Source organism: Protopterus annectens, chromosome 8.part0 (genome assembly GCF_019279795.1).
Source record: "Protopterus annectens isolate FY-2018-M chromosome 8.part0, PAN1.0, whole genome shotgun sequence".
NCBI classification, from domain to species: domain Eukaryota; kingdom Metazoa; phylum Chordata; order Ceratodontiformes; family Protopteridae; genus Protopterus; species Protopterus annectens.
In genome coordinates this window covers 150,109,562-150,132,587 of record NC_056741.1, presented here as the reverse complement: position 1 = coordinate 150,132,587, position 23,026 = coordinate 150,109,562, and the positions used below count along the sequence as shown (strand labels likewise).

The 23,026-nt window shown below is 39.1% G+C and overlaps 1 protein-coding gene across 1 annotated transcript in view; it reads left to right on the top strand.

Moving 5' to 3' along the window:
* Positions 1 to 23,026, top strand: part of LOC122808678 (alpha-2-macroglobulin-like) — a 2,073,303-nt gene that overhangs the window by 145,506 nt on the left and 1,904,771 nt on the right. Inside the window, exon 2 of the mRNA XM_044079658.1 lies at positions 21,198 to 21,291. Within this exon, the coding sequence (XP_043935593.1) occupies positions 21,198 to 21,291 (94 nt within the window). The remainder of the gene's footprint in view (positions 1 to 21,197; positions 21,292 to 23,026) is intronic.

Genomic DNA, 23,026 nt, shown 5'->3' with positions numbered 1-23,026 from the left:
AAATCATGACAAATCAAAATTGCAACCCACCCAAAATCTGGAATTCATAGGCACAATCTTCGACACTCAATCTGTGCTCACCTCCATACCATTTCCACAACTACAGAGCATCAGAAGCCAAGTCAGGAGAATTACTTGCAGCATGAAGATATCAGCCAGAAAAGTCCTGCAGGCTCTAGGCCGGATGACAGCAACCATTACCTTAGTACCCCTAGCAAGGTTTCACAACCTATATCACTTCTGTGTCACTGTTAGACAGAGGCACAGTATACTAACCTCGAAAAAGGGCATAGCAAAATAAATTTAAAATGGGTGGCGAAAGCCAAACACATTCTGGCTAGGCTTATAAATGCCCTAAGGCAGATAGCCTAGTATGAACCTATGAACCTATGAACATGAAAGTGTTACAATGGATGCTACAATCCCAGTGGTCCATCTTCACTCACCCTGTATTGACAGAGATAAGGGTTACTCAGATATGCAAAAATTACCTCTCGAGTTGAACACAGTTAAGTCAGCCCCAACAAGGTTGTCCATTCGTAGCTCCCCAGCCCAAGACTAGAGTGACCACAGATGCTTCACAGATTGGATGGGGGGGGGCATTATCTGGAGAAGACAGTCCAAGGCACGTGGTCCCCCACAGAGACCAACCTGCAAATCAGTGTTTTGGAGATAAGAGCAGTACTTTTGGCATTGCAGGCATTCCAAGATTCTGTCCCTCTTGGGACAATTGTGATCCAAACTGACAATGTGTCGGTAATTTGGTATATCAACAAGCAAGGAGGAACCAAGTCTTACCTCTTGTGTCGAGAAGCCCTCAGGATGTGGCAGTTGGCGATAGCCTCCAGTCACTTTCTGATGGCAATATACATTCCTGGGAAGTCAAATCTGATAACAGACAAACTCAGCAGATTCATTCTATTATCTCATGAGTGGTCCTGCAACAAAAAAGTGAAGAAAATGATTTTTCATCACTGGAACCAGCCTTGCTGCTATCTTTTTGCATTTCCCCTAAACAACAGATGCAGCAACTTCTTTTCCCTAATTCCCCCAGTGGGGGAGTCACAGAGGGATGATCTTCTCCACGACTGACCCCCCAGTCTGTTATATGTGTATCCCCCAACTCCCTTGATCCCCAGATTCTTACAGAAGGCAGCCAGATTGAAGAGCAGAATAATTCTCATTGCATCTTACTGGCCGCGACAAGTGTGGTTCCCCTTTCTTTCTCCTCACTTACTATCTCCACCTTGGATTCTGGATCCAACTCCAGAACTTTTGTCCCATGCAACAGGACTGATTCACCCAGACCTTCCCAACCTCAGACTGACTGCATGCTTTCTCCAATTCCGTAGATGGCCAGGCAACCTGTGCTTTCTTCTCCAGTCTGTTCTATTCTATTGTCTTCCCATAAGCCATCTACTAGGAAATTGTACAAAAGCAAGAGGAAAAGATTTGTTTACTGGGTGGAGCAAAATCACATAGACACTTTTACAGCTCCTACTTATGCGGTCCTTGAATTTCTAGTGGAATTGTTTAATGAAGGAGCAAGTGCATCTGCTATTAGAGTTCAGCTTGCAGCAATTTCAAATTTCCATGTGTGGGATTACACAATTCTTCCCTGCCTTCTGCAAAGATTTGTAAAGTTTTTCTGAAAGGTGCTTTTCTGCTAAGACCTCACTTTAAAGACCCTGTTCCCCTATGAGATTTAACTCTAGTACTACAAGGCCAACACAACCCCCCCCCCTTGAGCCTGCAACCAATTGTGATTTGAAATTCCTGTCTTGGAAGACAACTTTTCTGGTTGCTATAACATCAGCTTGAATATCAGAGCTTCAGACTTTATTCTCAACCCCCTTATATGGTCTTTCACAAAGATAGGGTTTCCTTAAGGATCAATGCTTTCTTTCTACCAAAGGTGGTGTCAGAATCTGTTAAATAAAAACAATGATAACAACACAGGAGGCTCAGATGCAAAAGTTTACTAGTGTACACCAGGAGGCAAAAAACGTACAAGTACAGAATTTTGTCTGACATGATGCAGGAAGTACACAATTTTATATAGGTTTAAAACTCAAGCTGTGCCCACCTTACTGACGTGGTTAGTCACAGGGCACCTACATCACTATGGTCTACAATATACTATTCATAAGAAAAAGCTGATGTTATACATTTTAAAAGTTTTCCAATGGGAATAATACAGCCTTGCAAAGCACCTGGTCAGTTATAATGTCTTTCTGTAAATGTTACTCCTTCAAGGTTTCAGGCCTGCTCGAATACAATAGTTGGTTCAGTCTTGTAATACACTTCTTTGTTCTTCTTGCAACATTACTTCAGCAGCTGTGTCTTATCTTGGTAACATTCACAAGGCCAATTATCCCAGGGGAAGGAAGAAGATTTTCAATGCTTTATACATTTAATTTCCTGACCCAGCAGATAATCATTAGTGAAAAACATAAGCTTGCTGAGCTGGCTACTGCCAGGGTCAGAGTTCAAATACACTGCAGCTCCAAAGCTTCAAGCAATTAAATGTAAAATCATTCTTATTGCCATATTGTAAATAGAATAAAATGCATTATATACTTTTTGCTTTTTAACTAACACTTTATATGTGTTCAAATACATATTTTTCTAACATTTTCCTCCCTTTTAATACTTTTATTCTATTCTGAAATATAAACAATGTTATATCGTCCCCTAGCCTTCTCCCTTAAGGACTTTCAACTAGGCAAGTCATTTAGTTTATACTTCGGAAAGAGTTTCGTCTGGAATTAATAGTTCCAATTCAATGTCTTGGTACAAAGTTTCAGTTACAGATATATCAATAAAATCTTTGATTAATCTTTTCATGCAGGGGATCCCACAACAGACACATGCTCCCAAAAGGAGCAGACCCACACAAATAGCAATCAAGATGTTCATTAGGATGGAACCCCACCCACCAAACAGACCCTGGAAAAAGTTCATCAGTGGGTTTGGGCCTGGTTCAGTCATGGCCGATACCTGCTGTATTACCTCTAGGTGGTCATTAATCTCATGTCGCTTGTCTGGTATGAACGCACAGCATTCTTCTTTGATAAGCGCGCACGTACCACCTCTCGCTGCTAGGGTAAAGTCAAGAGCTATTCGGTTTTGTAGCACAACAGTTCTCATCGCATTCAGTTCATCAGTCACTAGTTCGAGAGAAGAAAAAGTTGCGTTACTCATTACTTCGAGAAGTTTCGACAGCTTTCTCAACTCCCAGATCGATTTGACTGCTCCATATGCTGAAAGTATTCCAGCCCAGGATATAACACTGTCACTCAAATCCATATGAGTCAATTTTTCTTTATCTTTTACGGAATGATGGTCCTTCCAACCTGCTTCAATTTTTCCCACTGGGTTCACAGGTTTTCCGATTGGACCTTCAGGTTTCCGGGCTACATCTCTCACATTTCGTATCTTACCTAGAGGTAATTCTGCAGTATGCCTTATGGCCGGACCCAGATAACCAAAAAAAAAACTGCTGGACCAATTCTCAGGTAGCCATTTGTATGCCTTTTTCCCACAAACAAAATAACAGTTTTCTACTTTAGTACTGATGCGGGTTAATTCTGAATGAAACATTTTCTTATCTATAACAGACAATTGTTTATGTAAAACAGGATTTCTCTGCACATCACTTAATGTTGTTTTCATTAAGCTCAAATATGAATCATAATTTGTGTTACAAACAGTGCCTTTATCTTTAGCTTTAATATAGCATTTATAAGATATAGTTATGTTACAGTTACTCCAACCCACTTGGAGTGTATCATTCTTGTAAAAACATACAATTCCCTTCTGTGTAATAGTCAAATACAATGCAATTTTGTCCTGTGATCTTACAGAACCTGTATCAAAAAGTAAATTTTCCCAAGTCTCATTTATCCCCAAGGGGACAGCGGACATCAACAGTCCTCCATATGCTGTTGGTATAGCAGTACAAACCCAGCAATTTGAAATGTTCGTAGTCTCTACATATACACGCTTCATAGCTAGGTATGTGTTAAAGTTTGGATGCCAGTCTATAGATAGTTCATCACGTCTCTCCACTTTCACTTGTGTGGTTACATGTAGGAAAAACCACAACAAAAGGAAGGTCATCACAATCATAGTCAATAAATGCATAGTCAGCAAGATGATTAAACAACATCTTTGGGGTTGATCTGTGTTTTTACTCGTTTTGCTCTTGGCCATCCTGCCTTTGTTGTGTGTCAGTCACAAAATGTTTATCAAGTTGAAAATTCTTTACCGGTTTACAGTGTGTCAGATGGACCCAGGACGACCTCTCAGAAACTTTGACTGCAGTAGGCGTCGCCAACAGTACCTGGTACGGTCCTTCCCACTTTGGACTCGCCCAATTCTTCCTCTTCGTGACCTTCAACCACACCCAGGACCCCGGAGTCAGCACTGCTTCCAACGGTCTGGTCTGTCTTTTATCTGAAAAAGAGTTCAACTGCAAAACAGTTTTATTTGTTAACAGTTTCCTCATATAGCTAGATAATGAGCTGTCAGCCTCTAGTTCTGCAGGCATGAGAGCTTTCCATTGTGGCACATAATATGCCCTTCCAAATATCACTTCAAAGGGGGTCAAACCCTTTACGTTTGGAACTGTTCTCATGTTCAGCAGTGCCAAAGGCAAACAGCAAATCCAGTTCTTCTGTGTTTCACTTACTAACTTCCTCAACTTGCTTTTTAAAATTCCATTGTACCTTTCCACCAGTCCTGCAGACTGTGGGTGGTAAGCACAATGATTCTTCAAGGAGATCCCAAAGAATCTCCCAAGTTGGTGAATCGTCTGATTAACAAAATGTGTCCCATTGTCACTATAGATTCTTTCCGGTATGCCAAATCTAGGAATTATTTCTTTTATTAGGGCCTTTGCCACTGTTGCTGCATCTGGATTTTTAGTTGGAAAAGCTTCTACCCATTTGGAAAACATGTCTATAATTACTAAACAGTATTTTTTCCCTTCACATTTATTCAGTTCTATGAAATCCATACAAATAGTATGGAACGGATATGGTGGTATAGGAAAACTCCCTTGCTTGGGTTTGAATGCCCCTTGTGCATGATGTTTGTTACAGATATGACATGCTGCACAAAATTTTTGTGTATAGTTTGTGAATCCATATGTTTGGAATATTCGATTTACTAACTGTACCATCCCCCCTGTTGAGACATGGCACTGCCCATGGCTCAACAAAGCTGCATATCTAAATAAATTAGATGGCAATATTGTTTTTTTCTCTTTGGAGACATACAGTCCATCTTCGAGGATTGCACCTCGTTTCTCCCATTTCTGTTTCTCAGCTTTTGTAGTTAATGTCTGCATGTTTTTTAACATTTCTAGATCTAAAATCTCAGAGGGTTGTAATTCCTCGGTTAAAAGTAAAGTTTCTGAGTCTGAGGCTGCTTGTTTTGCAGCTGCATCAGCTTTTGCATTTTCTTTTGAAATTGTATCCTGTTGTTTCGTATGAGCTAAACATTTACAAATAGCTACTTTAGTAGGTAACTGAATGGAATCTAACAAATTCAAAATAAGTTGTGCATGATTAATCGGTTTACCATTAGATGTTATCATTCCCCTATTTTTCCATTGTTGTGCAAAAACATGCACTGTAGAGAAAGCATACTGACTGTCAGTATATATGTTCACACATTTATCTTTCGCTAGAGTGCAAGCCCGTGTTAAGGCTATCAGTTCTGCTGCTTGAGCAGACAGGTTATGCTGTAAGGGTTGGGCTTCTAAAATCTCTGTATCTGTGACTACTGCATATCCTACTAGATTTTTCCCTGTAGGACCCTTTCTGCATGAGCCATCCACATAAAATGTCACCTCGGCATCATCCAAGGGCATATCAGTGAGGTCTTGTCTAGGCAAAGTTATTTGCTCACTTTCCTGCAGGCAACTCTGCGGTATGCCATCCACAGGAGTTGGAAGTAACGTTGATGGATTTAATGTTGTACAACGTTCAATTACCATATGAGGTTGGCTCAGCAGTATGGTCATACATGAAAGATGTCTAGCAGGAGATAAATATGCTATTTTTTCTTGCAGTAAAATTATCGCGACTGCATGAGGCACTCTCAATGTGAGAGGGTGGAATAATACCACTGAGGCCGAAACCTGTACTGCCATTGCAGCTGCGACTACTGCTTGCACACAGTGAGGCAACGATCGTGCCACTGGGTCTAACTGTGATGAATAGTAAGCTATGGGGCATTGCTTATCCCCATGCTGTTGCATCAAAACTGACGTCATGTATCCCTGTTTACAATCTACGGTCTGAAAAAATCTTTTGTGGTAATTTGGAAGTCCTAAAACTAATGATGAAGCTATCAATTGTTTTAGTCTGCAGAAAGCTGTTTCTGCTTCAGGTGTCCATTGTAATACATCTTGTGCCGCCATTGGTGTTTTGTATATTAAATCAGCCAGTGGAGCAGATTCTAAAGCATAATTGGATATCCAGCTTCGACAAAAATTAGTCGTTCCCAAGAAGGACATCATTTCCTTCTTGGTTGCCGGTTTAGGTGCTTGTAAAATTGCTGTTTTTCTGTCTTCGTCTAATATTCTACCTTCATTGGATATTACATATCCTAGGTATCTAACCTGTTTTCTCCAAAGTTGTAACTTACTTTTGTTTACTTTGTGTCCTTGTGCTGCTAAAAATTTCAATAATGCTATCGTATCCTCCCTGCATTGATGCTGGGTAGGGGCTGCTAGCAAGATGTCATCTACATAAAGTAGAATCTGACTACCCCCTGGTGGGGTAAACCCTGCCAGGTTGCTTGCCATTTCTTGTGCAAATATCGTTGGACTTTCACAATATCCCTGCGGTAGCCGAGTATAGGTATATCTTTTACCCTGAAATGTAAATGCAAACCAATACTGGCTATCAGGATGTATAGGTATTGAAAAGAAAGCATTGCTTATATCTACCACAGTGAAATATTTTTGTTGTGGCTTCAAATCATTCAACAAGGTATGTGGGTCTGGCACCGTAGGTGCTCTGGGTATTATTGCATTGTTTACAGCTTGTAAATCCTGTACCATCCGCCATTCCCCGTTTGCTTTTTTAACAGGAAATAGAGGGGTGTTACATGGTGAATCAAGAGATTCTATCAGTACTCCTTCCTTGAGTAATGCTGCTATTATAGGCTTGATTCCTTGCTCTGCATCTTTCCTCAAGGGGTATTGTCTCTCCTGCGGTCTAAATGCTGATTTTGGTGTAATAGTTACTGGTCCTGCTGTTTGAATAAGTCCTACATCTGATTTACCTGTTGACCAAAGAATGTTTGGTATGTCACACAAGGCTTTTTCTTCTTCTAATAAGAATGCTAATCAGCTGTCTTCACTAGTTTGTAAGTGTACAGCTGGATGTGTCTGTGTTAGCCAATTCAATTTCTGTTTTTGTATTCCCTGCTCTGATAATTTTAACTCAGTCTGTTTGTCCCATCTTGTTACTTTTTCTCCTAAGTCTGCCCATTTCATACTCTTGTTTTTTGTCAAGCTAACATGTGGTAGTCGATTAGATTTGTACAGTGTCATGAATTCCTGAGGTAGTGAACAGCTTACCACACTGTTTCCCTCAGTATCCCAATACAAGGTTCGTAATACTAATCTGTTAGCAGGATTTTTGAATAATTCTTGCTCATATTCTTTGTCAGGTCCTGGCATGCTACAGTAGTATAGAGTACAATGTAACAAATGCTGTTGGTCAGTGTCAAGGGAGGGGGCCTTACTGATGGCTACATTCATCAGTTCCTCGGTTACTGCCCCTGGACCAGTCGTAACTAGGTCCTGGCTGTACCAGTAAAAAGTGTCACCCTCCGGTCGCACCACGAACGTATCCATTTGTCTTTGTGCCTCCTTACCCTGCATAGTGGGAACTACCGCTATGCCGAATATCTGCATAAGATCTCTTCCCAGTAAGTTTACTGAACATTTTGCAGAAACTACAATTTTACTTTTCTGAGTCATACCTGAAACAGGATCAGTTATTGCTATATCATGGGAGAGTGGCTCCCTATATAGCTGTCCATTTGCTGCTTTCACTAATATATAATCAGGTGATTCGGAATATTCTGGTAACTTTGAGGGGTGTATCAAAGTTCGTGACGCTCCTGAGTCACACAAGAATTTTACTTCCCTTCCCTCCACCAGAAGTGTAACTTCCGGTTTTGTGTCTGCCAGATAGAGCTCCAAGCTCAGTAATGCCAAATCTAAAATTTCACCTTCTTCATCCTCTACATCTGCTTGCACTTCCTCTGTTCCTTCCACTACATTTACATTTGTCCTTTGTTTGTTTGCCTTTCCTGATGATTTCTGACTTCATCACAATCATATAGTCAGTCCTCATCACCCTTACTTTCTGTAGTCACCTTTTTATTTAGCCTGCAATCCCTTGCTAAATGTCCTTTCTTTCTGCACTTAAAGCACTCACCTTTCTTTTTTCTCTCTTCAAAATCTTCTGACCTTTTGTCAGATTGTCTATTTCCCTGGGCATTTTTCTTACCCTTTTTACCTGATTGTACTACAAAGACCTCAGCTCCGTCTTCGGCTGTGAAGACTTGTGTCTTCTTTTTCTTTTTACTATTAAAGCGTCTTTCAGCATGTCTAGCATATTCAAGTAAGGCTTGTAGCCTACTTGTTCGATGATCTATCATATGCTTTGTAATAAAGCTACTGATAGGTGCAATGCAACCTTTCAAAAACGCATTTTTCAGTTGCTGTTCATACGAGGTATCATATGTCTGATTTTCAGGAATAGCCATACCACTATGGTTATTGAAACATTCCAATAATCTACCATAGTACCCATCTACAGTTTCATTCTCTTGCTGTATGCATTGGTTAATGCAAGTCCAATCTGCCCTAGGTTTCCATTTTTCAGAAATTCGGTCTGTAAGACCTTTCACTCTGTTGTCTAGTTCTGCGTCACTATGTGGGAGTGGTTTAAGCTCTGCATTACGAGGATTCCAGGTGCCACAAATCATGTGCCAGTCTGGACCCACAATTTGTCTAACTACCTTTTCTACTTCTTCCCCATTTAAGTGGTAACTTAGTCTCATACCTTGTAAATCTTGTAAAAACTTTGTGTAATTAACTTTTGGATGAGGGATTCCCTCTGTAGCTTTCCGAATATCTTCCGGTGTCCATGGTCTGTATACTAGAAGAGTTGGGTCTTTCCCTTTCTGTCCTGCCTGAGGATTTGGTACCTCAATTAGTGGACAGATTTCTTCCTCACTCCCCTCTAGTGTGTTTCTCCCTACTTGATATAAGTCTGTGTCCCCAAGTGTTTTACGTGTCCGGGACCTAGTTTCAATAGGATCTCTAACAAATGGTTTTAGTGTTCTTGTGACTTCAGGATAACGTGGAGGTGGACCAGCTTGTCCTCCTGCTTCATATCCTGAAAAAGGCATTGGAGGAGCCGTCGCTATTACTGTATTATTATCCTCTTTATCTAAAAATAACGTCTTAGCATTCTTAGTTTTTTGTTCTCTTCGGTTTACTTCCTCAATCCACCTATGTGCCTGAGGAATGCCTAATCGCTGTTGTTTTTTTGCCTGCCCTTCTGCGTCAGATTTAAGCTGTTTTAAAAGTTTAACTAATGAAATCTTATTTAATTTACCATCAAATCCGTATTTATTAACCCATTTTGTATAATACCTTTCATTATCAGCCCGTTGTAATTGCATATATTTTGCGTTCTCAGTTAGGGGCGGATCTCGCGATGTTTTAGTGCACTGATTTCCCATTCTAAAAGAAAATGTTACGTAACCCTTCTCACCACGTGGTATTTCAGTTCCTTACACAGTTTATCTAGAATAACTGCCTACCTTATTCTGTTTCCCTGATCCCTGACAAAATATACAGTAATTTCCTTTTGTCCCTGATCTGTATAACAAATCTTCTGACAATAGTATTTACTGCAAATTAGTCCCTGATCTAAAACAGAAAAAAGGGAAATATCTTCCTACCTGAGCCTCCTGAGTCGACCAGTTTGAGACCGCTCTTCGGCCGCAGATCAGAAAGTGGCCAGCCTCTCAAAACGACAATTCAGTCGGAGGTCTTTGTATTTCAAGAAGAACCGTTTCGGTAGCTTCTCCTGCGCAGTATTCGACCACCGGTACACTCTGATCTGTAGCTTTCTGAGGGCTTCTGTTTCTCAAAGGACCAAACTGTTAAATAAAAACAATGATAACAACACAGGAGGCTCAGATGCAAAAGTTTACTAGTGTACACCAGGAGGCAAAAAACGTACAAGTACAGAATTTTGTCTGACATGATGCAGGAAGTACACAATTTTATATAGGTTTAAAACTCAAGCTGTGCCCACCTTACTGACGTGGTTAGTCACAGGGCACCTACATCACTATGGTCTACAATATTCTATTCATAAGAAAAAGCTGATGTTATACATTTTAAAAGTTTTCCCATGGGAAAAATACAGCCTTGCAAAGCACCTGGTCAGTTATAATGTCTTTCTGTAAATGTTACTCCTTCAAGGTTTCAGGCCTGCTCGAATACAATAGTTGGTTCAGTCTTGTAATACACATCTTTGTTCTTCTTGCAACATTACTTCAGCAGCTGTGTCTTATCTTGGTAACATTCACAAGGCCAATTATCCCAGGGGAAGGAAGAAGATTTTCACTGCTTTATACATTTAATTTCCTGACCCAGCAGATAATCATTAGTGAAAAACATAAGCTTGCTGAGCTGGCTACTGCCAGGGTCAGAGTTCAAATACACTGCAGCTCCAAAGCTTCAAGCAATTACATGTAAAATCATTCTTATTGCCATATTGTAAATAGAATAAAATGCATTATATACTTTTTGCTTTTTAACTAACACTTTATATGTGTTCAAATACATATTTTTCTAACAGAATCCAATATTAATCAGGCCATTCATCTTCCTTCCAAATTTCAGTAACCAAGGGGATTTTTTGCTGGATTCATTGGATGTTCATAGACAGTTGCTTTACTATTTGCATCGTACAAAGGACTTCTGAAAGTCAGACCAGCTTTAGGTTGGGACTGATAGGATGAAAAAAAGTATCACATAGTATGCTATGAAGAAGTGATAATAAAACACATTTTCATTTAAAAGTTTGAAGAAGTTCTGGAAAAGAGAAGAGGGTTATGGAAAGAAATCAACATAAAAGCGATGGCTATAAATATACTATTCCATGGTCATTGTGGTAGATGTAAGTTAAAATGTATGGAAGAATTAGAAAAGTTGTTACTTGTGTTTGGTTTCTGAGGAAAGCAAGATGTGGGGAGGCATTATATAACAAGAAATGGGATATGAGAAAGATTTTGCAAGAAGTGAAATTTTGGCTGTGGATTAAAGGTTTGGAAACTAAACACTGCATTTTTTTATAAATTTAATTTAAAATAAGTGGAAAACGTGGAAAAGTGCTTGTTTATGTCTGATTTCTTGGAAGAGAGATGTTGGTAGACACTGTTTAACAAAAAATGAGACCAAGACAAATTTTGCAAGAAGTGAAAGTTTGGTTATGGATTAAATGATGGGATGGATAAACACTTTACTGTTGTATAAATATATTTAAACTATGTCAAATATGTCAGTTGTTTTAAGTTCTGTGAATAAAATAAGTAAATATGGATTTAATAAAGATCACTACTCTTCAATAAGTGCCATTGGATCTTTTACATCCACCTGAGCTACCACCAATTCAGGCAAATGGGACCTCGATTTACTGTCTCATCCAAAATACAGCAAACTCAAGAGTGTTATCTAATACTGTGCTGCAGTGTCAGTAATGCAAAATTAAATTAATCAGTCAAGGTTAGAGTAGAACCTACAGCCATCCAATTTTTCAGCACCAAAGAAGAACATGCTATCTGTTGATCCTCTGACACTGCATCAAAACTAGTCACATAACTCCAACTCTGAAGTTCTTTTACTGTTTCTTAATCTGATATGTAAGCTGTTTCTGTTTTATCATTTGTTCTATAAAAAAGTAAATTCTTTCCCTTTCTATATACAAATTTCCACACTTCATGTGCTTTCTGTGTTAATGCTTTATCCCCTAATTTTTGTTTTTCTTTCTGGTTTCTCCACATTGTAGTTAAAATCTCTGATCATAACATTATTTGTATTCACTATCACATATGATTTAATGGTATCAAATATATCTCTCCCTTTCATGTCTGCATATGCATAAATCACTATTAATCTGTTCGGGAGTTTTATTTATAATATTTATAACCAATATTCAGCCGCTGGAGATGCACAAGCCAGTGCATTTCTTTGTGCCGGTCCCAAGCCCGGACAAATGGGAAGGGTTACGTCATGAAGGGAGACCCGTGTAAAACTCTTGCCAAATGACATTTGTGGACAACAATACAGACTTCCATACCAGATCGGTTGTGGCCCGGGTTAACAATGACCGCCACCACTACTGTTAGTCAACAGGGTGTTGTTGGAAATTGGACTACTGTTGACCAAAGGAGAAGAAGAGATGGAAGGCATTCCCAAAGGCAGGAAGAGAGGAGTTAGGTTAGAAGTGCAGTAGTGAGGGTAGGAACTTTGAATGTTGGCAGTATGACTGGTATTGGGAGAAAGCCAGCTGATATGATGGAGAGAAGGAAGGTTGATATATTGTGTGTGCAAGAGACCAGATGGAAGGGGATAAAGGCCAGTTGTATCACAGGTGGGTTCAAATTGTCCTGTCATGTTGTGGAAGGGAGGAGAAATGGGGTAGGGGTTATCTTGAAGGAACAGTATACCAAGAGTGTTTTGGAGGTGAAAAGAGTGTCAGAAAGAGTGATGTTTATGAATCTGGAAATTGATGGTATGAAGAAGAATGTTGTTAGTGCATATGCTCTGCAAGTTGGGTGTGCAATGGATGAGAAAGAAAAATTTTGGAGTGAGTTGAATGAAGTGGTGGTGAGTGTACCCAAGGGTGAGAGAGTGGTTATTGGAGCAGATTTCAGTGGGCATGTTGGTGAAGGGAAGAGAGTGGATGAGGAAGTGATGGGTAAGTATGGTGTTAAGGAGAGGAATGCAGGAGGTCAGATGGTAGTGGATTTTGCAAAAAAGATGGGCATGGCTGTAGTGAATAGGTATTTTAAGAAGAGGGAGGGGCATAGGGTGACATACAAGAGTGGACAAAGATGCACACAGGTGAATTATATCATATGTAAGAGAGCCAGTCTAAAGGAGATTTGAGACTGTAAAGTGGTGACAGGAGAAAGTGCAGTCAGACAGCATAGGATGATGGTCTGTAGGATGATGTTGGTGATCAAGAAGAGGAGGAGTGTGAGGGCAATGCCAAGGATCAAATGGTGGAAGTTGTACAAGGGTGATTGTGAGGTGGACTTCAGGGAAGAGTTAAGATGGGCACTGAGTGGCAGTGAAGAGTTAGAGTTACCGAATAGCTGAGTAACTACAGCAGAACTGGTAAAGGAGACAGCTAGAAAGGTGCTTGGTGTGACATCTGGATAGAGGAAGGAGAAAAAGAAGACCTGGTGGTGGAATGAGGACGTACAGGAGAGGATACAGAGAAAGCAGTTGGTGAAGAAGAAGTGGGATTATCAGAGAGTTAAAGAAAGTAGATAGGAGTATAAGGAGATGAGGCATATGGTGAAAAGAGAGGTGGCGAAGGCTAACGATAAGGCATATAGAGAGTTGTATGAAAGGGTGGACACTAAGATGGGAGAAAAGGACCTGTGCCAATTGGGTAGACAGTGGGACCAAGCTGATGTGCAGCAGGTAAGGGTGATAAAGGATAATGTGGGAAACATATTCACAAGTAAGGAGAGTGTATTGAGCAGATGGAAAGAGTACATTGAGGGGGCTGATGAATGAAGAGGATGAGAGAGAGAGAGAGAGTAAAGTTTGGATGATGTGAGGATAGTAAATCAGGAAGTGCAATGGATTAGCAAAGAGGAAGTAAGGACAACTATGAAGAGGATGAAGAATGGAAAGGCTGTTGGTCCAGATGATATAACTGTGGATGTGTTTAGGAGAGATGGCAGTGGAGTTTTTAACCAGATTGTTTAATGAAATCTTGGAAAGTGAGAGGAAATCTGAGGAATGGAGAAGTGTTTTGGTACTGATTTTTAAGAATAAGGGTGATGTGCAGAGCTGTAGTAACTACAGAAGTATAAAATTGATCATTCACAGCATGAAGTTATGAGAAAGAGTAGTGGAAGCTAGGTTAAGAAGGGAGGTGATGGTTAGTGATCAGCAGTATGGTTTCATGCTGGGAAACAGCACTACAGATGCAATGTTTGCTCTGAGGGTGTTGATAGAGAAGTATAGAGAAGGTCAGAAGGAGTTCAATTGTGTCTTTGTGGACTTAGAGAAAGCACATGACGGTGCCTAGAGAGGAGTTGTGGTATTGTATGAGGAAGTCAGGAGTGACAGAAAAATATGTAACAATGGTGCAGAATATGTACGAGGGTAGTGTGACAGTGATGAGGTCTGCAGTTGGAGTGATGCATGCATTTAAGGTGGAGATGGGATTACATCAAGGATCAGCTCTGAGCTCTTTCTTATTTCCAGTGGTGATGGACAGGTTGACAGACAAGATCAGACAGGAGTCCCTGTGGACTATGATGTTTGCAGATGACATTGTGATCTGTAGTGAGAGTAGAGAACAGATTCAGAAGATCCTGGAGATGTGGAGATATGCTCTAGAGAGGAGCGGAATGAAGGTCAACAGGACTAAGACAGAACATATGTGTGTGAATGAGAGGGAGGTTAGAGGAATGGTGAGGATGCAGGGAGTAGAGCTGGTGAAGGTGGATGAGTTTAAATACTTGGGATCAACAGTTCAGAGTAATGGTGAGTGTGGAAGAGAGGTGAAGAAGAGAGCACAGGCAGGGTGGAGTGGATGGAGAAGAGTGGCAGGAATGATTTGTGACAGACGGTTACCAGTAAGAGTGAAAGGGAAGGTCTACAAGAGGGCAATGAGATCAGCTATGTTATATGTGTTGGAGACGGTGACATTGACAAAATGGCAGGAGTCAGAGCTGGAGGTGGCAGAGTTAAAGATGTTAAGATTTGCATTGGGTCTGACAAGGATGGACAGGATTAAAAATCAGTATATTAGAGGGTGAGCTCAGGTTGAACAGTTTGGAGACAAAGCCAGAGAGGTGATATTGCATTGGTTTGGACATGTGCTGAGGAGGGATGCTGAGTATATTGGGAAAAGGATGCTAAGGATAGCGCTCCCAGGTAACAGGAAAAGAGGAAGGCCTAAAATAAGGTTTATGAATGGGGTGAGAGAGGACATGCAGGTGGTTGGTGTGGCAGAGCAAGATGCAGAGAACAGGAAGAAATGGAAACAGATGATCCGCTGTGGCAACCCCTAATGGGAACAGCGGAATAAAGAAGAAAAAGATGATAACCAGTATTCTTCCTGCTTTTACAATTGTATAATTTAATACTTTATTTTCCTTCTTTTTTAGTATAAATACTATCCCATAGTATTGCTCCACCCCAAAATTTCATAACACCATTTTTACACAGCAATTGAAATTGGTCTTTTTTAAGTTATCTAAATTTCCCTACATCTGCTAGATAAATAACATCAGCCTGTATTTCCTTTATCCCTTCTAGTACGTACAATCTTATACTACTACTAATAATGCTATTTGCATTCAATGATTCAATATATAAACATTTTTCTTTCTTTTAATTCTTTAGACTCACATTTTGTCTTGTGTTTTACCCTTCCTCCAGTAGAGGTTTTCCCTCTCACCCTTCTCCACCAATCCTCTCCTTCTTCACCCTCCCAACCTCTCCCACTTAATGCTGAATACTTTTTTGAACTTCTGTCTTTGGCCTTCTGTTTCCTCAATCCCATCCTTCTGCTGCTGACTTTTCACCTGTAAATTCTGCTCTTCAACATTCGCACCCCCTATTCCTCCAAGCATGATAATGTCTCACTTTGAATCATATCAATATCATGTTCATTGCCATCTTCATTTTTGTTACAGTTTTCAGTGTCATTACCTTGCCAATAAGTATTTTCAACATTCATCTATTTTTCACTTTATTGTCCTTCTTGAAAATGTACAGATCTGTGGAATTTTCAGCACTGCACTTTACAATTTTCCTCAGAATATCCCTTTTACCCCACATTATTCATATAATTTATCACAGTCAATGAGTAAAGGAACTTTAGAGCAAAAAATGTGTTTGGTTGACCCCCCTCCCATATCACAAAAATCCTTTATTTACACACACAGTTACACTTGGTAAATACTCTACTTCACACTGTCTGATTTGTAATACCACTCTATACCAGTCTATAAACTTCTGTCATATTTCACTTTTTTTTAACATCTATCACTGCTCTATACGTAGTTTACAAACATTTTTTTAAATATTCTTTCACATTAGTCTGAATCCTCATATTTAAATTTTGAAGAACAAACAGAAAGTCACTCCATGGATGCATGCTGTCTTCTTCCCCACAATTCATTAATTTTTTTTTCATAACTGCATGCATTTTAAAGAAAGCATCAAAATGTCTCTTGGTGTATAATAGCCTTAACATCTTGAGAATCTAAACATAAAGGCACTATTATGTTATCTTATGTAGGATATCTGTTCATAGGTTCACAGGAGGTTACTAGGCTAATAGTCCTAGTGCCTTTACAAGCCTAGCTATGGAAAAAAAACTTATATCCAAGTTGACCGTAGTTGGATAGTCATTGTTAATAGAGACATTATATGATTAGCAGTGGCTGCCCCTATCCATGAGCAACCTAGGTGCCACTCCTGGGTGAATTTATGGTCACCCATCCAGTTGTCTAGGTTGCAGTTAAAAAGGGTCATTGAGGAACTCTGCTTCATGTGTCCATTGATTTATTTAATTTAGTCTTTATTCTTACCAATGTGTATGGTCTTATACTTACAGTTTCTTCAACATTTTAATTACTCCCTGTTTAGCTACTGATGTTTAAGAGCAATGTACTTCTGCATTTATTGTTTAGCTCCCATTCAGCTTCTATATTCCAGCCAGTCACCTATTTTACTGCATTGTCTTTTTCTGTTGTTTACTCAGCAAATGCCACTGAACTCTGTAACTCAAACTTTGCATTATCATCCTACTTCTCCACCTCTGTTCCAGCCACACAGTTTTCCACAACTTCTCCCCCCAATGATGCTGATTCATCAGGTCTATATTATAAACACGAACGCTTACCTTATCGAATCCCTAAACATCGACCTGTCCTCATCGAACCACAAAAACACAGAACGCCCTAAACTGCGAAATTCAAAACATCGAACTATCATACTTGTCCCATCCCACCGCCCGCTACATACTACCTACACAAACAAACTAAATAAACCACATACATATACTAACCAAATCCCTACATCTAACCCTAAAAATAAACCCTACTTCTAACCCTACACTAAATCTTACATATACCACCAAGTATGCACTTAACTTAACCCGCACCCTAACCCTAATGTATGTAACTATCACACACTTACCTTAAAAAGCTAAACGCAAACAAACTAAATAATCGACACACATACACTTAACAAAACCCTACACTAAATCTAACATACATTACTATCCATGCACTTACCTTAACCTACACCCTAACCCTAAGGTCCATAACTATCGCACACTTACCTTACGGAGCTATACCTCAAAAGGCCAACCATGACAATTCAACATATCTGGTTTTGCTTTTCTGGATGTTCGATGCTTTCATGTTTCGATAAGGACGGGTCGATGTTTAGGGATTAAATAAGGTAAGCGTTCGACTTATTAATAGGGAAACGATTCATCAGCAGCTCATTTTGCTTGATTACATCAACTAGCAAAATGTAAATAAATTAATACATGATTCACTGATGGAACTGCTGATGAAAGTACTAACAGGGTGAACAACTGTTTCTTTTGCTCGCTTTACATATTTGGGTGGAATGCCTTTAATAGGGAACCGATTCATCAGCAGCTTATTTTGCTTGATTACATCAACTAGCAAAATGTAAATAAATTAATACATGATTCACTGATGGAACTGCTGATGAAAGTACTAACGGGGTGAACAACTGTTTCTTTTGCTCGCTTTACATATTTGGGTGTAATGCCTTTAATAGTGGGTGAGGAAAATTTCGGTCTCCCGAAAAGCTTCTAAATGAGCATTTGTGAGTTTGTAGATTTAATAGTTCAAGGGACTTGTAAATTATTAGATATAGGTGGAAAACTGGAGTGGATATAACTGCATCTTTTTAAGAAGATAAAACTGGGAAGTGAGTTCTAAGAGGGTAGACTGTGGAGAGATATTATGGTTAGATGCTTCATGTGAGTTCAGTAAATGAGATCTGATGCATCAGAACAGCTTTGAGTTATTATGATGAGCAGTCTGATAGGCTTTGAGGGAGGTTTCTTTGCTGTGTAAGAGCACTGTGTTCACTTTTTCATAGTTCCATATATTTAGTTAATGAGGGATTTGTTTTAAAGATGCAACTTCCAGGTATTATCACAGTGAGACATTAAAACCTTAACATTATGAATCACATAATGGATGGCTTGAACTCTGGCTCGTTGATGCCCAGTGTGTGCTATGTTGTTAATAATTGATATAAAGACACTGTCGAAATGTTCAGCAGTTCTAAGTTACCAAGGTATAGGCAATACTTATTCTGTTGTCTGAGGTCTGAGATGAATACAGATGATTTCAGTTCTTTAGTATTTCTACAGAGGCTACACTAGTGAATTTATGAATTGCACTTTTTGTCCAGCAGGCATTAACTAGCAGAGTACTGTTAAATTAATCCACTCTTTTGCCAGCATGGGCAGAGTTGTTGGGAGCACAAATGAATATTCAGTTTAGGGGGGTCTCTTTACAGTATATTTTGTCAGTCTCGGTGGTGATTGTTCTGGCCAGGCATAAGGGTGTAGGGGTCAGATGCATATTTCCAGTTGATCTAAAGTCATGCATAATGACTATAACGGCACAACCCAGAGAGTAAGTGTTTTGACATTATTTATTTTATAGCTGTAAGTAGCAAGCATGTCTGTGTAGATGTGGAAGCTCTGGGAAATGAGAACATGCCATCTTGTGTAGATTACAACTATATCTGCTACTCCTTTGTGTGGTATATCAGATTTGAACTGCAGTAGTCTGGAGGAGAGGATCTCAGTAGTTTTTGATTTGCAGATGAAGTGTAATTTCTATGATATCCAGTGTATCTGGCTTATAGAGAGAGAGATGGCTGGATGGCTTTGGTAGAGTTGCATCATTCAAAGCTCAGAACAATGCCTAGGCTGATACATGAATCTTAACAGGCTTGAGAGCAGCAGGTATTTCACTTGCCTGCCGTCCAAAAAAGGGAAGAGGTTAGGAACAAAGGATAAATCTGTTGAATCCCTACAAAATTACAACTCATGACTTTGACTCACTTCACAAATCTGGTGTCCTTGGATGCCAGTAAGTGGATGAAACTATTTGGTCAGTAGAGGTGAGAGGGATAACTGATTATGGGAATAGTGATGGGCCAAGAAAAGGACATATAAGATATCTGCACTCCAGTATATTTGCACTCAAGTCATTGTTCTCCATGTATTGTTTTCTTTATTACATAAATCTCAAGACACTCATCTGTTGTTAAAATAAGTATTTCTGTAAAGCTTCCACCTAGATTCACTGCAATCCATGGGTTAATGTCTTACTAATTTTTGGACTCACATTTTATTATGAAGTGCCTCAGATGGGTGGTAGGATGCACACTGTGGGATAGAGGAAGAAATTAGAACATCAGAGCAGAAGCCAAAGAATTTCCAGTTGCAGAGAAGGTCAAGGAGAACAGATTACGGTGGTTTGGGCCCATGTGCTGAAAAGTAGAAGACAGTCTGGTGAAATAGATTTGGGATAGGTTGGAATAAGGCAAGAGAAAATGAAAGTTTCCAACACAGAGGTGGATGGATTGTGTGAGAAAAGACCAGCGACAGTCAGGCTTAACAGTTGAAGAAGGTAGGAGAGGGAACTGAATCGAGAAATGGCAACAGTTGACAACAGTCTAATCCAAGTGGAAAATGGGAAAAAAGGGGTTGATGATGATGATGAATTACTTGGTAATGAACTACACAGTCACTTATGATCCTGATTCTTCTCACAAGTGGGTACAAACCATTACACCATTAGTTATCTGTGTGCTTCCAAACAGATCCCTAATTCCAAGTTAAACCAGCAGCGCTAATTCTTTGTGATATAAAGTATTCTGTTCTAGGTTATGACTGTATCCATGGGTTTAAAAAAAAACAAAAACTTGCATTAGTAGTGACAACATATTAAGTAACTAGGCTTTTATGCTTGCCTGTCATTGTCTTAGTTTCAAAATGTTTTTATTCATTTTATTATATTTTATATAGAAATGATAATGTTAAGCTTATAAAGAGATGGCTGCTTGTAATATCTGATGACAGACTAGAGCAGTGGTCTACAAACAAAGTATGGATGTCAGAAAATAGTCATTATGAGCAAAATCTAACTACTAGTGTTGAAACAGTGAATAATAACATCACTGCCAGTGCTGTAAATTGTGAATGGCACAAGATTCTAAAATGAAAAAAATATATATGAACAAGCATTAGTAATTAACATGCCAGATTAAATGAACCATGTGGACCACATTATGTAATATATATAAAAATCCCTTATGCAGAGGAAAAGGAGGCAATCCAAAAAATGAAATCCACAGAGGCAGTAAATCGATAGACACGGTTGATTTATGTGTAAGCGCTTTTGCAATAAAAATTGCTTCATCAGTCTGCCTCTGTGGAACTGCAGTGGTGGTGCTGCGGTAGCGTTGTCACCTCACAGTAAGACATTGTCCTGTTCGATTCTCAGATAGAGCGTCTTCTATGTGGAGACATGCGTGAATGGGCATACCTTCGTTGAAGGTTGTGTCAGAGCTGGCAACTCGGCACATGAAAATCTACTGCCAATCATTAGCGGACCGGAATTCCGCTGTGGCGACCCCTAACAGGGAAAAGCCGAAAGACACAACAACAACAAGTCTGCCTCTGTGAATTTTGTTTTTTGGATTGTCTCTTTTTCCTCTGCATAAGGGATTTTTATATATATATTTACTTTGTTTGTTTTGCTGCTGGGGTTTATTTCACACATTATGTAATATCTTAAAATATGTTTTTATGTTCATGTAGACATCAAAGATATTTTAGAAGAAGTAACACCAGTTGTTGAGAAAATTCGGAAATATTTTCCTGAAACTTGGATCTGGGATTTGATATCAGTTGGGTAGGTACTTTATGTCTTTCTATGCATTCATTCTTTGTATTGATGCAAATTTCATAAGCAACAACAACACAAGTGTAAGCTAAGGGGAAAACAAGCACTTAAGTGATGTTCCAATGTAATTAAACACTATGAGGTAATAGTCTTAGGAAAATGCTGGATTGACAGTCAAATAAGTATCTGACTGTGTCAGAGTAAGTAAAAATGTTATTGTGAAATAGTTGTGGACTGGTCAGATCTACATTCAGTTTGTTAAATTATAAAACTATCTACCTTTGAAATGTCAAGGAATGTATTTGAATTCTTTTGAAGTTTAATCCAAGGTTAAGATGATTTACTGCATTTATTCAGGGCACCAGTAGTCCAGATTGTATGAAAGTATAGCATATTTATACTCACGTACTCATTAAAAGGCATGTGCTTAGCTAACCAGCACAGCCATTCTGCTTTAAATTAGTCTGTACTTTTTTACTATATAAAGTCAACAATAATAACATAATTGCATTTTTATATGTGTTTTGTGAACATTAATATTAACAGAAAAGTACTGATTAACAATGAAATACCTTTTTTGACATAATGCATACACTTTACACACTTTTTATAGAAATACCTACATTTGAAAATTGTTTTGATTTAGAAAAAATATATATAGATAAAGACTTTAGTACAATCTCCAGTTTTACATTTCCATCTCCCTTCAACTGTCCAGTGGATTTTATAGTTTTCTGTTTTTATTCATATTCTAATAAAATTGAGTCACAATATTTGAACAATTTTAATTTTCTCTCCTTTATATTTATTTTGTAATAATGTTCTTGTCTTCTTATCAGTTATAGATACTCTATGTATAAACTTCCCAGTCTGATAGTGTGTATTGTTCTCCATTCCCTTTCAAGTAATATTTTTGGAACAAGCCATTAGACCTCAGGAATTTGTTTAAAATGTTCAGATTTGTAAAGTAATACTTACTTTTTTCTCTTGTCTTGGTTGGCTCTGCCCCGCTCCGTTCGCCCTTGCTAACACTCGGGCTCTCTCCGCTCCCTTGCCCCCTATTCCCTCCCGCCCCCACTACCTCTGCATTTATAGTAATCACAGCCACACCCACAGCTCACCCTCACATCACCTTCACCAATCACAGCTCCTCAAGTCATATCACATTATACCACACCAACTTGCTCCACACAAAATACTCCCAATCACTTTCATTCCCACTAGGCATTTTTTACATCACCCACACTACTTCTCCATCCACATATAGTGCAATCCTATAATTCCTATTCAGACCCCCCCCCCACCTAGAAACAACTTAAACTTTATAACCATGACTATCACACAACTAAGTCTAGTCTGTCTTCTCATAATTCTTTACAACACCACAAGTTATCACTCTAGCAATATCCCTAAACTTAGTAGCACAACACTACATTATGCACTCTCGTATACAGACACCACACATTATAATAATATCTGCCCACAGTTATTCAAGAACTACATAATGGACCAATTCAGAACTAAATACATATGCTCTCATTCCTACTCCAAAAACACACAATACTTTCTCACAGTCCTCACCAAACTCCAACATCTGTATAACCATTTTAACTCCAGGCTCACCATTAGTGGGGATATCCACCCAACCCAGGCCCAAATCCATCCTGTCCAACACAAACTGCTCCAACACAAATGTCAGAACATAACACCCCCACTTTCTTCATCCCTGGGCAAATCAACAACA